The 16,800-nt window shown below is 49.4% G+C and overlaps 1 protein-coding gene across 1 annotated transcript; it reads left to right on the top strand.

Annotated features, from left to right (window-relative positions):
* Positions 1-261: 261 nt before the first annotated feature.
* Positions 262-13,353, top strand: UMOD (uromodulin). The gene is made up of 10 exons (XM_059036996.2): positions 262-355; positions 1,535-2,311; positions 2,408-2,515; positions 3,646-3,854; positions 4,806-4,954; positions 7,583-7,828; positions 10,358-10,520; positions 11,121-11,202; positions 12,162-12,203; positions 13,292-13,353. The coding sequence occupies exons 1-10, from the start codon at positions 262-264 to the stop codon at positions 13,351-13,353; spliced, it is 1,932 nt and encodes a 643-aa protein (XP_058892979.1).
* Positions 13,354-16,800: the final 3,447 nt, after the last annotated feature.

The following is a 16,800-nucleotide window of genomic DNA, read 5'->3' as shown; positions in this document are numbered from 1 at the left end:
GAACACCCCACCAAAACAAGGGCCACAACAATACACACTTTTTGTGGTTCACATAAATGGCACCTCCTGGACTTACGCAGTGCACAACCAAAGTACTCCTCCCAACTGTGGGGCTGGGAGTTAGATCATGTGTTTATCCCATCCGTTTCTGTTCACAGGACTTCAGCTGTCAAGGACAAGGAGGAAACCCCAAGAGGCCAGACTTTCCTTGCCTTTGGGAAAGTCTTCCCAGACCAGAAGTAGCTGTGAAGAGCAGAAAAGATGAAGTGGCTCTTCTCTTCGACCTTAATGTGGACGGCAGTGGTGGTGACCTCTTGGGTCATCGTAGCTGCAGCCTCTGACACCTTGGCAGCGAGTAAGTGCTGTGTGCGTGTATAGTGAGCAGCGCCCACATTAGCAGAGGCGGTCTCAGTCCCTCTCCTATTTATTGTGCTTGGGGTTTGCGCAGTCTTTATTCTAAATTCATTTCTTACTCTATAATGTACATAGGACTCACCCAGGAATTTTACTAAAATGCAGATTCTGATCCAGTAAGTCTGGAGTGGGGCCTGAGACTCTGCATTCTAACCAGCTCCCAGATAATGCTGATTGATGCTGTGGTCCTTGGATCACATATTGAGAGACAACAGTCTAGAACATCACTAAGGCCCCCTGGCACTTCACTGGAAGGTCAAGAACATATTCAACCACACAGGAGATTTGAACACACCCAGGTGGCTCCCAAATACCTCCCGTTTAACACTTAAGTGACCATTCCATTGGGTTGCACATTGCTTCAGCTTTTCCTTGGAGAAGGGAGCTGGCCACCGCCCCACAATCCCCAGCTGGGGTACTTTGGGACAGAGAGTAAATACCACCGTGTTGTCGTGGTTAAGAGCACACACTATGGTCCTGCCACCCCAGTTTGTGTGCCAGCTCTGCTGCTTACTAGTGGAGCAAGTGGCTTAAAACTTCGGAATCTGGTTTCCTCACCTTTAAAATAAGGGCAAATACAAAAGTCATTCCCCAGGGCCATTGGAGAGGATTCACTGAGATAATGAATAGAAAGTGCCTATCCCAGTGTCTGGCATATACTAAGTGCTTAATAAACAACAGCTCACTATCTTTACTGTTATCGGGTTGGCCAGAAGTTTCGTTTGGATTTCTCCATACTATCTTATTATTATTGTCACAGAGGAACAAAGTGTGACTGCCACCGCCAGACAGAGAGAGGAAGCAGGGAAGGAGATCCGAGCAAAAGGTATAGAATGTACCAAGTCGGGGAAGGGGGTGACAGTGCCACCTAAGTCCTACCAAAGTGTCAAGAACTCTGCATTATTCCTCTGGAGGTGGAAAGGTGGACGTTTGAAAAGAAGACACAGCTTGAAGGCAATGCTTAGACACCATCAGGGGAGTTTGGTTTCTTTCTTTCGAAGGTGGTCGGCTATGGACTAAGTCTTAAAGAATGTGGGTACCCTAAGGGACACGAGAAGAGTCTCTGGGTGACCAGTGGCCTAGCGACCTCCACTCTGAGTCTGGTCTCTTCTGTCCGCAGGAAGCTGCTCTGAATGTCACAGCAATGCCACCTGCATGGAGGATGGGGCTGCCACTACGTGCTCCTGCCAGGCGGGCTTCACTGGCGACGGCCTCGAGTGCGAGGACCTGGACGAATGCGCCACTCCCGGGACACACAACTGCTCCGCCCCCAGCAGCTGCGTGAACACGCCAGGTTCCTACGCATGCGTCTGCCCCGAAGGCTTCCGCCTGAGCTCCGAGCTCGGCTGCACAGACGTGGACGAGTGTGCAGAGCCAGGGCTCAGCCACTGCCACGCCCTGGCCACCTGCATCAACAGCGAGGGCAACTACTCGTGCGTGTGCCCCGCGGGCTACTGGGGGGACGGGAGGCGCTGTGAGTGCTCCCCGGGCTCCTGCGGGCCTGGCCTGGACTGCGTGCACGAGGGCGACACGCTCGTGTGCGCCGACCCGTGCCAGGCCCACCGCATCCTGGACGAGTACTGGCGCAGCGCCCAGTATGGCTCGGGCTACACCTGCGACTCCGACGTGGCCGGCTGGTACCGCTTCGTGGGCCAGGGCGGCGTGCGCCTGGCCGAGACCTGCGTGCCCATCCTGCGCTGCAACACGGCCGCCCCCATGTGGCTCAATGGCACGCACCCGTCGAGCAGCGAGGGCATCGTGAGCCGCAGGGCCTGCGCGCACTGGAGCGGCCACTGCTGCCTGTGGGACACGCCCATCCAGGTGAAGGCCTGTGCCGGCGGCTACTATGTCTACAACCTGACGGCGCCCCCTGAGTGCCATCTGGCTTACTGCACAGGTGAGTGGGTGACTCCCCGCCACCGCAACCGGGCCGCGTGGGCGCCTCGAGGGACTGGAGCGCATCCTTGTTGATTGTCTGTCTGTAACCCTGCAGACCCCAGTTCCGTGGAGGGGACGTGTGAGGAGTGCAGTGTAGACGAGGACTGCAAATCGGATAATGGCAGATGGCACTGCCAGTGCAAACGGGACTTCAGCATCACCGGTGAGGCCAGTGGGGAGGAGGGGAGGTGCTGAGAAATGTCAGCGACCAGGGGAGGGACACATTCCTGTGTGGGAATTGGGGGCCTGTGGGGATGACCCAGGGAATGCTTATTATCCAATCTGAGTGGAAAGCCGGTCCGGTAATATCCATGTAATCCAGCAAGAAGCTCTCTGGGCTCCCAGAGCTTGGGGAACAACCTCACCCCCAGCCTTCTTTCTGAGGCCCCCTGCACCACAGTGGATACGCAGGTGGCTGCCACCTGTTGGCCCAAGCCTGCCTGAACCATATTCCTGCAGCACAAGAACGCAGGCTTGGCCCACAGTCTGCAGTTTCTCGGGCCGGGCCCTCCACTGACCAGCTGAGGACCCCGAACAGGGCCCTGGCCATCTCTAAACCTGTTTCCCCGTGTGTATAATGACTGAAGCAGGCTAGTATTTCCCAAATTCCAGTCCTGATTTTAGTCACATCCTTCTTTTAAGTAAACTTGGGACATTGAAGTTCACTGCTGTGTCTGTCTGTGGGAAGTAACGCTTACCCTACGTAGAGGGTAACAGTAAAAATGAATACAATGAAAGAAAGTTATTCAATTTCAGCAGCTGTGTAATACTTCAATTTAAAAAGTCCAACCGTATTTTATGTGCTGCAAATACTTAGCCAGAGGTCTGCAATCTGTTGTTTCAAAGGAAAATCAGCAAGTGTAGGGCACTGAAAACATTAGCAGCTATTGAGGACTGTCTCCTTGATGGAGAAAGGATGGAAAGAAATTGCAGTTAATTTATTAGCTTTTTTTGTTTTCTTGTTGTTTTGTTTTGTTTTTTTTACTGGGATTCAATGTTATTTAATGCCGGGGCAGTGAACGCCCCAAAGATAATACTCTTCTTTGTATACAGCCTACTCTTAGGGTAACATGGTCTGGTGGTTGGTCACGTGGGTCCATCCAGTGAGCTGGGAATCCACTCTCATGTCTCCATCTCTCTCAGAAGGGAGGCCACAGGGGGAGACCGAAGCGACTCTGAGTACCCCCAGCTGGGGGCCAACTTGGCTAGCTGGGCCTGGGCCCTGGGGATGTGCTGTACCCTGGATTGTGGCCCCAGGCCTCCCTCCAATCCTGCCTTCCCTAATCGTTTCAGATATCTCCCTCCTGGAGCGCAGGCTGGAATGTGGGGTCAATGACATTAAGCTGTCCCTGGGCAAGTGCCAGCTCAAGAGCCTGGGCTTTGAGAAGGTCTTCATGTACCTGCGGGACAGCCAGTGCTCGGGCTTCGCTGAGAGGGGCGACCGGGACTGGATGTCCGTGGTGACCCCAGCCAGGGATGGGCCCTGTGGGACGGTGATGACGGTACGTTCTGGCCAGTGTGGGACAGGGTCAGAGCACTGCCTGGTTCAAGCCTAGCCCTACCACTTGCTAGCTGTGAGAGCTTGGGTGACTTGCTTAACCTAGCTGTGCCTCGGTTTCCTCAGCTGTAAAGTGGAGTAATAGTAGTACCTACTGCATAGGGTTAAGAGGGTTAAAGGAGTTAATGTGTGTGAAATGATTAGGACAGTGACTGGCGCATAGTAAGTGCGCGGTAAATGTTAGCTGCGAATAAGAGGACGAACCATAGTGAAGGTTCCCCATTTTACAGATGGGAAAGGTAGGGCCCAGACAGTGCAACGACTATTCTAAGCCAGTAGGTATCCGTGCTGGGTTCAGAAGCAGATCTGTTTGTCTCTGGCCGTCCTGGGAGGCAGGGTCTGCATCACTGATGTTCGCAGACCTAGGACCTCAGCTGTAGAAGCCTCCTCCAAAGGGACCCAGAGGTAAACACTTGTGTGAGTGGGCTCTGCTTCCTCCCATATCCCTCATTCCCCAAAAGAAAGAGAAAGAGGACTAAAGAAAAGAGGAAAAAAATTGTCATTTGCCAGAGATGGCTTTTTGAAGTTCCACCATTAATGATGACTCGGTACGTGGTTTTCAGTCTTTGCAGTGTTTGCGAGAGGAAGCATGGGGTGATGGGAAGAGTCCAGGCTTGTTAGAGGCCCTGTATCAGGGGCAAGTCACTCAGTTCCCATGAACTTCTGTCTCCTTTCAAGAGGCAGGGGGGTGCTTGCCTTGCCTCTTAGGGTCATTGCAGGGCCAGTGCAATGACGCAGTATGAGCGTTTAGCTGGGGTGAGGGAAGGGGGCTAGCACATGAGTCGTGCTCACGGAAACTGGGAGGGCAGTTTCAACACCTTTGGCTTTGAATCTTACTCAGATTCTATACCCCTTTGTCCACCCTCCCTCCCCCCACCTCCCCACCCTAACACAGAGGAATGAAACTCACGCCACATACAGCAACACTCTCTACCTGGCAGATGAGCTCATCATCCGTGACCGCAACATCAAAATCAACTTTGCGTGCTCCTATCCCCTGGACATGAAAGTCAGCCTGAAGAGCTCCCTGCAGCCAATGGTCAGGTGAGGCCAGAGAGGGTCCCCAACGTCCCTGGCCGGCTCCACCCCACAACCCCTTAGACACCAGGCCCTTAGCTTCCCTGTCAACTGCCGCCCTTAAGGAGCTGGGCGGAGGGAGGTGGCTGGGAGGTAGTGTTGGACTCCATAAGGAGCCCCTAAGGAGCCCAGCTAGGAAGTCTGGAGCCTGCTTTCAAATCCCGGGTCCATCACACAGATGGCTTTGGGAAGTTGATGACCCACTCTGAATGTCAGTCTTCTCATATGTGAAATGGGTTTAGCAAAGCTGGAGTATCTTTCTTAGAAGCGCGAAAGTGCTCTGCAGAGGTGAAACCAATATTAGGGTCCCTGGCTTATCAGAGGGGTAGGGTGGTTGGACCAGAGGAAAGGAGGGAGAGGTCTCAGTTCAGACCTGCTATGGGACTGGGCAAATTGTACCCCATATCTGGACCTCAGTTTCTTTCTCTGAAAATAGAAGGAGTTTGAATAAAGAGGAGTTTACAATTTATGCTTCTTGGACTGTGAGGGTCTTTAACGAGGTGATTTAGGGGTGGGAACCAGAAAACTTCCACCCACATTGAGTGCCACATGAGGTTTTATTTTTTTTTCCTATTTTTTTAATTGAAGTATAGTTGATTTACAATGTTGTGTTAATTTCTACATACAGCAAAGTGATTCAGATATATATATATATATATATATATATATATATATACACACACACATTCTTTTCCATTATAGTTTATCATAGGATATTAAATCTAGTTCCCTGTGCTCTACAGTAGGACCTTGTTGTTTATCCATTCTGTATATAAAGCTTACATCTGCTAACCCCGAACTCCCACTCCATCCCTCCCCAACCCCTCCCCCTTGGCAACCACAAGTCTCTTCTCTATGTCCATGAGTCTGTTTCTGTTTCATAGATAGGTTCATTTGTGTCATATTTTAGATTCCACATATAAGTGATAGCATATGGTATTTGTCTTTCTCTTTCTGACTTACTTCACTTAGTATGATAATCTCTAGTTGCATCCATATTGCTGCAAATGGCATTATTTCATCCTTTTTTATAACTGAGTAGTATTCCTTTGTATGTATATGTACCACATCTTCTTTATCAGTTTTATTATTTAAAAAAATAAAAGGATCCTGTTGCTGAATAAACTTGAAAATCTCTGAATAGGATGAATCACAAGCCAATGAAGCTTATGCTGGAAAAAAATAATCGTTGTAATAATAACAAGTGTTTATCGTGAGCTGACCATATGTCAGGCATTGTGCTAAGTGCTCTGCATGGAACATCTCATTGAAAACTTAGTGCACCCCAGGAGGTGTAAGTATTATTATTATTCCCATTATACAGATATGGAAATTGAAGGTCAAAGAAGGTTTAGTAACTTGTCCAAAGTCGTAGAGGCTAGTAAGTGACAGAGCTGGGATTCAAACCCACGCCATCAGGCATAGGGTCCCCATCCTACCATGGCCTTTTCTTTGAAGCTTGCCCATGGTCACATGTTCCCTGGGCCAAGCAGACTTGGGGAAGGGCACTGGGCACCGATGAGGGTGCTTGGCTGACTTGAAGGAAGACACTTACTCATTGTCTGCCTTTGTGTGGAGCATCACCTGGCCAAGCAGTGCCCTGGAGCAATGTGGCCATGTCCCAGGCCTGGTAGGTTCCAGGGAACAACACATCTGTATGCAGATCTCTCTCTGGCTTGAGCTAGAAATCTCATTCCAGTCTAACCAAGTCCAAACCAATAACCCCGTTCTCACCTCTGAAATGGATTTCCACATTACTATTTCTTATGTACCCCATTTCCTCGGGCATCAGTCTTTCAGTGTCCTTTGTAGGATAATCCCATGGACTCTACATCAGTGTGGCTGTTTTTAATGTGATTTAAAATAACCCATTTTAAAAACCCCAATCTTCTGCTGTAGGTGGAGGCTGAACTCTGACTAAAGCCTGTAGGACTCATAGCCCATCTTTTTTTCTTTTCTTTTTTTTTTTTTTTTTTTTTTTGCGGTACGTGGGCCTCTCACTGCTGTGGCCTCTCCCATTGTGGAGCACAGGCTCCGGACGCGCACAGGCTCAGCGGTCATGGCTCACGGGCCCAGCCACTCCGCGGCATGAGGGATCCTCCTGGACCGGGGCACGAACCCGTGTCCCCTGCATCGGCAGGCGGACTCTCAACCACTGCGCCCCCAGGGAAGCCCTAGCCCATCTTTTTAAACTGTTCTAGATTAAGACCAAAAAAGGAATCTAGGTGATTCCCTAGAGAACGTGTTTGCTGCACTTCTTGAATGTAGGGGCCACCACCTGAGGGGGTGGACGTTACAGAAAATAATGGTCTATGGATCAGAAGCAGCAGCATCACCTGGGAGCTCGTTAGAAAAGCAGAACCCTGAGCACCATCCAAACCTACAGAACCAGAACCTGCATTTCACCAGGATCCCTAAGTGACCTGTGCATGCTCATTGTAGTTTGCAGAGCAATGGTTGGTGGGTTCCAGTCCTATTGCTGGATAAAAATGCAAATAACTGCCAGGAACTGCTCGGGAATGCAGACCAGAAAGGATGACCTATCTGTTGCTATTCTCAGCTCCGGTTGTCTCACCAGCCCCTCTCCTCCTGCAGCGCCCTAAACATCAGCATGGGTGGGACCGGAATGTTCACCGTGTGGATGGCGCTCTTCCAGAGCCCTGCCTACATACAGCCCTACCAAGGCTCCTCCGTGACCCTGTCCACCGAGGCCTTTCTCTATGTCGGCACCATGCTGGATGGGGGTGACTTGTCCCGGTTTGCACTGCTGATGACCAACTGCTATGCAACACCCAGCAGCAATGCCACAGACCCCTTGAAGTACTTCATCATCCAGGACAGGTAAGGCCCATGGATGGAAATTGGGAGCAGGGAGGGTCTTTGGACTTGGATGGGTACAAAGTACATTTTCATATTCATTCACCTCTAGCTGAAATTTAGCATTGCCATTCGTTATGATATAGGCAAGAAACCACAGAAATATGAGCAGGACATATGAAAACATTTACACACATCAATACTTTTTAGTTACTACAGTATTAGAATTTCTACTAGATATTATTTGATGTAATATCAAATCCATGTACTTGTAAATATATATATGCATTTATATAATAGATATGTAAATATATAATGCATGTATCAAAAGCTTTAATATTTTAAGAACTATGTTTAGTTGGTTTTCTTTATAATCTTATGTCATTTAGTTTATGCATTTAAGGCATTATTTTTGAGGAGGGAAGCATGGGCTTCACCAGATGGTGGAGGGGGTCCAGGACTCAGAAAAAGATGAGAAACCTTATGGAGAGGCAGGCCCCGGGCAGGAGCACGCTGGCACTTGGCTGGGAGGAGTGCAGTGGAAGGTATGGTTAGCCAAGGGCCAACTGAAACAGGGAGGACACAGATGGGCTGCTTTTGACTCAGGTGCATTAGAGAACCATGAACCACACTGTGAGGAAGTAGTTCACAGCTTCATTCATAAATTGAACCGATATTTTGGGAAGTTTGCATGTGCCAGGCTGTGTGAATAACAGTGAATAGAAGGGACAAAAATCTCTGCCCCCACATAGCTGATATTCTAAGCAGGGAGACCAACAATTAAACAAAAGTGACATCCTTGGCATATTAATGATGAAGGGGCTATGGAAAAAAACCTAAGCAGGAAAAGGGGAGGGCATTTGCAATTTTAATAGTGCAATCAGAGAAAGCACTCCCAGGAGACACTGACCTATTTCTGTTTCAGTTCTCTTAGAATCTGCATGGTCAAATCAAGGGGGAAAGTCTCAACTCGGTACTCCTCTGATGCTCACACTTCTGTTATTTGCTAATCTCCCTTTGCAACAAAAAGAAAGGAGAGCAGAAGTCTGTTTGGGGCCTTTTACAGTCAACAGTGTCTAAGTAAAATGTAATAGCACTGTTTTACTTTATATTTATTAGTATGGCCATGTTTTATATATGGCTAATACTGGTTTGCTATTTGTGGTCATGATTTTCTAAAAAATAGATGTATTTCCGTAAAAAGGTGTGTAGATTTAAAGAAAAATAGTAATAATAGTATAATAATGTGAAATAATAATACAGATATTGGGAAACAGGAAAACATTCATGGAGATGGTTTCTGGATAAGGCAAAAAAAGAGCTGAAATTTGGAAAATGCTGGCATGACCTCGATTGGGGCATCATGGAGACTTGGGTTCATATCTTGGTTTTGCTATTTCTTAGTTTGAGACACAAGTCAGCTCATCTCTCTGGATATTCATGTTCTCATATGTGAAATAGGCATAAATAAAACCTACCGTGCAGGGATCTTTTAAGTTGTTTTTTTTTTTTTTTGTCTGAGTATAAAGGTAGAGCATGTACACTGTGGAAAGCTTGGGAAGTTTTGAAAAAGAAGCATGAAGAAATGCTGGCTGTGGCCCTGTGTTTCTGCCGTGGCATGGGTGGGAGCTGGGCTGAGGACCACCGGTCTGTGAGAGGCTCAGAGTATCACGGGGCATGTAAAGAGGAGACAAGTTGGGGAGACCATGGGCAGCTAGAGGAGACACGCAGGTGCCTTGCCTGGGTTGAGTGCCTGGGGCTGCTGAGGGCAGTGCTGGATGCCACTCTCTCTGCCTTTCATGAAGTGGGTCCCCTTAACCTCAGGGCTTTTATTTTGCCAAGCGGAGTCAGATCTGAATTGGAGGGGACACAGAGCAGAGTGAACCCCACCCGCAGAAGTTCCTTTCCCGGTTCTCCTATGCAGTCAGCCTTCAGCCCCTTTCCCAAATCCATTTTGAGCAGATCGTGTGAAATAGAGGACAGGGCACCTGATTTGCCTGCTAAGGGTACTGCCCGAGCCCAGCCCCCACGTGAGTCTCCGAACGTGCAGTTTTGAGTTTCGATCCATGTGTTTGGGTGCGTTGTGTATGTGTGTAGATGAGCACACACACTCCAGTGTGGTCAGTGGCCCTCAGTGCTCAGACGTTTCCATTGTTAATATTAACACCAGGCCCTAGTGGACAGCCAAGGAATGGTAGGTAATGATTCCTGAATGCCATTTCCTGGGAAATCAGGAAGTGCTAACTTTAGGATGGTTGAAGCTCTGTACCGATGACATTTTTACTTTAGAATCATATATATGTATCACCTATTGTACGTCACATACTGTAATAAGTACCTTGTAATTTTAACTCATTTAATCGTTGCAACTATCTTATGGTGTGGGCTACAATTATTATGCTTCCTACCTAGATAGGGAAACAGGTTCAGAAAGGTTAAGTCAGTGGCCCACGGTCACACAGCTAATAAGTGGTGGAGTGAGATTTAAATACAGGAAGTCTGGCCCCAGAGTGTTTGCTTAACCAACCGTGTTATATGACGTAACCTTCCCAGATGTCCACGCACGGAGGACTCATCCATCCACGTGGAGGAGAATGGAGAGTCTCCTCAGGGCCGCTTTTCTGTCCAGATGTTCCGTTTTGCTGGAAACCATGATCTGGTCTACCTGCACTGTGAAGTGTACCTCTGCGACACCATGAATGAAAAGTGCAAACCTGTGAGTCACCTCCCCTCCCTCAGCCTGCTCTCCATGCCCTCCGCCACGCCCAGCTCCCATAACCGAAGACATTTGGCCGCAAGGCTCAAAGAAAACATATAAACATGTCTGCCATGCTTCTGTTTTAGTACAGGGGTAGACAGAGCAATAAGACGAGGCCGCTGGGGCCGGGCAGGAGACCTAGGCTGTGGGGAAGTCAGGTGGGGTCAGGGTAGTGCAGCAGAACCTCTGGCTTATTTGCAAGCTTGTGTTCTAATAACAGAAACTGACATTTTTAAGCACCGAGTGCGACTTACGTGTGTTAACTTTTTAATACTTCACAGCAGCTCTGGGAGGGAGGTATTTTACCAGTCCCTTTTTCTATATGGGGAGAGAGGCGCAGAGGCTTGGTGACTTTCCTAAGATCATACATCTAACATATGGTAGAGCTGGGACATGAGCCCACATATACCGATCTCCTAACAAACCCTGCTTCTACCATCCTCAAGTCCCAGCCTGAGGCAGGAGAACAACCCTGTGAAGGGTGTAGCCCACTCCCCCTGGCAGGGCCACATTCAGTCTCCCTTGTGGAAAGGTTTCTTTGTCACCCTCTCCCTGCAGACCTGCTCCGAGGCCAGATTCCGCAGCGGGGGCATCATAGACCAAACCCATGTCCTAAACTTGGGTCCCATCACACGGAAAGGTAAGAGGGCCCCTCCCTTCCCCACATTCCTGGTGAGAAGTGTTCTCTGGAGATGAGGAGGGGTGACAGAACCTGGCACTTGGGGTCTTACTGGGGTCTGAAGAACTGGAGCAAGTAAATCCTGTGAGGCGAGGTAGACTATAAGCTGTCTTCCTCTTGCCGGTTCTTATTCATTCATTCCTGGCACAGCTGTCTTCTCATGCCTGCCTTGTGCCAGGCCTTGTGCTAGTGGCTAGGGTCTCAGGATGAGCAGCAACAGGTACAAGCCTGGCTCTTGTGGCACTTATGGACCAGTAGGGGAGACATCATTCAAATAATCATGTATCTCTGCAGTTGCGATAAGTGCAGTCATGAAAATGGATCAGGAACTCCGAGCTCTTACAGCAGGGGAAACAGACCTTGTGAGGAGGATTGGGGAAGAATGGAGCTGAGGTTTGGAAATTGAGAAGGGATTAACAAAGAGGGGTCAGGAGAAGCAGAGGAGAGGGAGGAATCCCAGGGAGAGAGTAGAGCATGGGCAAAGGGCCTGTGGCAGGAGGGAGCCTACCGTGCTAGGAAAACTGAGATAAGGCCAGGCAGGCTGGAAGGAGGAGAGTGAGCTGATGCAGGTTGGGGACCAGACCATGTGAGGCCTTATAGTCCTTCTTCTCTTTCTTCTCCTTCCCCTCCCCCTCCCCTCCCCCACTTCCCCCTCCCCCTCCCCTTCCCCCTCCCCCTCCCCTCCCCCCCTCCTCCCCCCTCTCCCTCCTTTTAATTGAAATATAGTTGACATGTGGTTCTCGCTAAGGTTTGGGGCCTTTCTCTTGAAAGTAGCTGGCAGTCCCTGAGGGGTCCAAAGCAGGGGAGTGACAAGATCAGATTGGGGTTTCAGAAAGACCACTCTGACTGCAAGGAAGAGCAGATGGAAGGGGCGTCACCCAGGCTTCCCCAGGCACTGATCCTTCTGTTGCCTCCCACAGGGAGCCAGGCTGCAGTCTCGAGGGCTGCTCCCAGTAGCTCGGGTAAGTTCAAGTCCTCCTTGCACAGGGACTTGCACCAGAACCTTCCTCTGGGGCTTTTATCTGTGGGCCCAGGGTGTGCTGGAGTACCTGGCCTGCTCGAGCTGAGCTCTGAAGAGGTGACGGCACTTACGGAAAGTCTTGGACCTGGGGCTGCACACATAGCCATGCTGTCCCACAACAGTGCGCGTGGACGCAGGCACGCAACAGACAGGTGCACAAGAACAGACATCACCCAGACGTTCACACACACACACACACACACACACACACACACACACACACACACGAGGTCACGTGCACATATTCACATTCACACACAAAGGTGCATGACAGCTGTAGCTGCATGTGTGCATATCTGTATAAATAGACATATACTCGCTCGTTACACACCTGTACACAGTGAACAAGCACACACTCTAGATCTGCACCGTGGGCACTTCCTGAGGCTTCAAGGCTCATCTCTGACACCTTTTTCAGGATGCTTAGTGCCAGGATGAACACAGCCAAAAAGCAAGAGACGCTGTTTCTCTGCTTCTCTGCTCCTCTGACCACAAAGGCCGGGGACCGGCAGCATTTTCAGGGCCCTTGATTTTTATGGCCACTGAATTGACTGAAAATCTGGACCAAAAGTGAATCCATGTAACTCTTGTCCTGCTTGGCTCCTGGCACCTAGATCCAAGCAGGTTGTTACACCAACCTAGTGTCTGACCTGAGCTAGTTCATCCCAGTAACAGTGAGCTCAGAGCTGGAGAGTCAAGGCATCCCCAAGAAGCTTGCCCTTTGTGAATATCCCTCAAGGTCACCAAGGTTGAGTAAGTTGGTCACTGCCCAAGAGTGCCCTTTTGAAGGGATACCAGGGCTAGTGCCTGCGGAAAGCCTGCCTTTTTCAGATTGGCCCACCTGGGAGGGCACCTTTTTCTAATTGGTTTTCAGGGCAGATAAAGAGAAAGCTTCCTTTTTCTAACTGATCAGCCCAGAGAGGGTGTCCTTTCCTATTGGTCAGTTTAGAGGAAACAGTTTATGTTAGTCTTGCACATAAAATGTGCACATCAGTGCTAGCAGCAGCCCTGTAATCACTTTCCTTTCAGGGCTCCTGAAGGTCTGGCTGCCTCTGCTTCTGTCGGCCACCTTGACCCTGATGTCTCAGTGATCAGTGGCTGGAAACCCCGTGCTCTGTGGCTACCAACTCACTTCCTACTGATGGGTGAGGCGATGCAGGCTAGCACTCCACCCACAGAGAAAGGAACCCACGTTTCAGTCACTGTGTTCCTATTTTCTCCCCTTTAATCCTTGCTACCAAAAAACAGCCTGTGTCTTTAAATGCCGCCTTCTCTCAAAATGGGACTTGTGATATGTCTGCACATGAGGCCCCTATCTCCTTAAATAGTGTTGCAAAATAATAACTTTGAAAAGCTCAGTTTGTGAGTCATTTATTCACTCAATAAGTATTCATTGGGCACCTGCTCTGTGTAGGCACTGTCCGTGGTGCTAAGGATCCGATGATGAGAAAAACCGGACTCCATCCCTGCCGTCATGGACTTCATGGTCTGGTCACTGAGACGGGGTTCAACTCTAGTTCTGTGAGCTTAAATAAAATGCGCAATGTCTCTGAGCTTCATCCATCTATCTATCCATTCAGTCAGTCAGTCAGTCAAGAAATATTTGCTGATCACTTACTATGCGCCAGGCACTGTACTAGCTGCTGGGGATACAGCAGTGAATGATCTCTGCCCTCCTGGAGCTTAAGGTTTGGCAGGGGAAAAAGAACTTGAACAAGTAATGATAAGTGTGTCAGGCATTGCAGAAATGGAGGGTATAACAGGGGGCTGCTGCTTCTGTATAGTGGGGATAATAGTGATACCCTCACAGGGTTCATTCAGTTTTCCAGAAAATTTTTGTTGAGCTCCTAATATATGCCAGGCACTGTGCTAGGTTCTGGGAAAAGACAGACATGAATAAGATAGACACAACCCCTGCCTTCTGGAGTCTCACAGTCCTTAGAGGTGACGTACCTGGCACGTCCTAGGGACCCCTCCATCCTTTGCACTTCTCCCTCTCTATGTAGAAGATGTAGACCTGTTTATAGGGACTTGGCAGCAGAAGAATGCAGACCATTAACCCCACTGAGAGGGGATGCTTTGCTAGGGGGGCCTCCAGGAGGCTCCTTGCACGCACAACCAGAGGCTGCCCAGGAGACCTGGATATCCCAAGGGGCTCTGGACTTCTTTGACCAGTAGACCAAAGGAAGCTGATGCCAATGGGAAACGTCCACCTTGATGCCAGCTGCTGCCCTGGACCCCAGCTGTGGCATTCAGGAGAGACCAAGGCCCTGACCCATTATTAGAACCTCTGATCCCAGGGAAAACCACACGTGTGTATCAGCAAACTGGGGGCTGTGGGGACAGCATATCTCAAGTTAAGGAACCTCTTATCACACGCAGACACGCACTGAATCCCCATGCCTGCTGCCTTTACGTAAGAGCTTTACGTGGGAGGATTTCCGTGGTCAGATGGGCCTGGCTAGACGTGTGCAGAATCATCTATACTTTGATTCAGGTACAAGAGAACATAAAGAAAAACAGAAACAAGGGCCAAAAGCAAGAGCCAGGAGGAAAAAGCACATCAGAGTTTATCCTTTTGTCCCTCTGTTCCTTTACTTTTCCTCTCCTTTATTTTTCTTTCCTTTTTTGTTTGCTATCAGATAGTTATTCAACTCAATATTCAACAGAGATTTTGAGCATAAATTCAAGGCCGGACGCTTTTATAGGCAGTAGGGAAACTGACAGTGATCAAAACAGAGCCCTTGCTGGTAAGGAGCTTATGTTTAAAAGGGAGATACATGTAAACAATAGCTATGTGATATGTCAGGTGATAACAAGCGCTCAGAAGGGAGGGGGTGGGAAACAAGGGTAATGAGGCAATGAGGGCGTTATTTTACACAGGATGCCTGGGGAAGGTCTCTCTGATAAGCCGAAACTGAGAGAAGTAAGAAACTGAACCAGGGAGATATCTGAGGAAGAACATTACAGGCAGTGGGCCAGCAAGTGCAGAGGCCCTGAGGCAGGAACTTGTGTCTTTCCACCAAGCTCTCAGTAAGACCTGGGCACCATGAGTTTGAGGCATTACACACAGGAAAGGGTCTTGAGTATACATACTGTGATTTCTGTGCATTTGTTTACCCAACAAGTACTTACTAGGTGCTGATTAGAACTGCAAAGGCAGGATCCATGTCCACAAAGATCTTAGGGCCTTCAGTGGGAGACAGATACGTTAGTGGGTAATTGAGTGTGACAGTAATGAGACCAGAGAGGCATAGTGGCACAGAAGAGCAGCACATCAAGCCTGTGGAATTCGGGAAAGACTTTCTGGAAGAGGCAAACCTGAATGATAAGCGCTAGGAGGAGGTCGGGCACAGAGTAAGCCAGGCAGAGGAAATAGCGTATGGAAAGGTGTGGAGGGGGAAGAGTTCAGAGAACCACAAATAGGCTGGAGCATAGAGTGTGTGGGGAAAATCTGTAGATGAGCTGGGAGCTGTGAACAGGGCTCAGATCCCAGGGGAAGCCTAGTGTGCGGGGGGTAGGGCATACTGCTGAGAGGTGACACCGCGGCATCTGGCTGCAGGGAGATAACAGAATCAAAGGGGACAAGAACGAAAGCAGGGAGACCCATTAGGCAGCTGTTAAAATCACCCTCCTAAGAGATGATGGTGGCCTGAATTAAGGCTGATGACATGGGGATGAAGAAGGAAGGACAGGTTCAAGAATATTTGAAAGGTTGATGATTATTGGCAACGTGAGGCTGAGGGAGAAAGGAAGGAGCCAGGTTTCCAGCTCGGGTGACCAGGTGAGCAGTGGTACCATTGGTTAAGATAGGTTATACAACGAGTAGGGAGAGATCTAGGGGAATTGATGAGTTAGGATTTGGACCTGCTAAGGTCCTCGGTGCCTCGAGCATCTCAGTCCGAGTGGAGCAGTCCAGCAAACATCTGGGTAGGCGGATCTGAAGTTCAAGGGAGTAGTCAGGGAGGGAGATACAGATTTGGAACTCACCAGCCTGTGGATGGTACTTGAAACCATGAGATAACTTGACACCTTCCAGGGAAAGTCCGTGGAGTGACAAGAAAAATGGGACCTACCAGCATTCTTTTTTTTTTTTTTTTTTTTTTTTTTTTTTGCAGTACGCGGGCCTCTCACCGCTGTGCCCCCTCCCATTGCAGAGCACAGGCTCCGGACGCACAGGCCCAGCGGCCATGGCTCACGGGCCCAGCCGCTCCGCGGCACGCGGGATCCTCCCGGACCGGGGCACGAACCCGCGTCCCCTGCATTGGCAGGCGGACTCTCAACCACTGCGCCACCAGGGAAGCCCCCTACCAGCATTCTTAAGAACAGCTGGAGGAAGAGGATAACGATAATGACAATGATAATGATAATGATAGAGCATGAGTATCCAGAGAGGTAGAGGCGAATCAAGAAAACAATTGGCACTGGGGAGTCAAGGAAATACAGAGCGCCTGAAGAAAGCAGCGAAAAATCCATTGACAAGAGACCAGAAAAAAATGCCCAGTGGACCTGCTTAAGAGGTGACCTTAGCAGGGCAA

The sequence above is a fragment of the Kogia breviceps genome, chromosome 14, assembly GCF_026419965.1.
Source record: "Kogia breviceps isolate mKogBre1 chromosome 14, mKogBre1 haplotype 1, whole genome shotgun sequence".
Taxonomy (NCBI): Eukaryota; Metazoa; Chordata; class Mammalia; order Artiodactyla; family Physeteridae; genus Kogia; species Kogia breviceps.
Note: the sequence above shows the minus strand (reverse complement) of the source record. Positions and strands in the feature narration are given on the sequence as shown.

Coding starts and splice junctions, on each gene's coding strand:
- UMOD (XM_059036996.2), top strand. CDS start 262: ATGAAGTGGCTCTTCTCTTCGACCTTAATGTGGACGGCAGTGGTGGTG. Junction 2,312..2,407: donor CCATCTGGCTTACTGCACAG/GTGAGTGGGTGA, acceptor GTAACCCTGCAG/ACCCCAGTTCCGTGGAGGGG. Junction 12,204..13,291: donor GGCTGCTCCCAGTAGCTCGG/GTAAGTTCAAGT, acceptor CTTTCCTTTCAG/GGCTCCTGAAGGTCTGGCTG.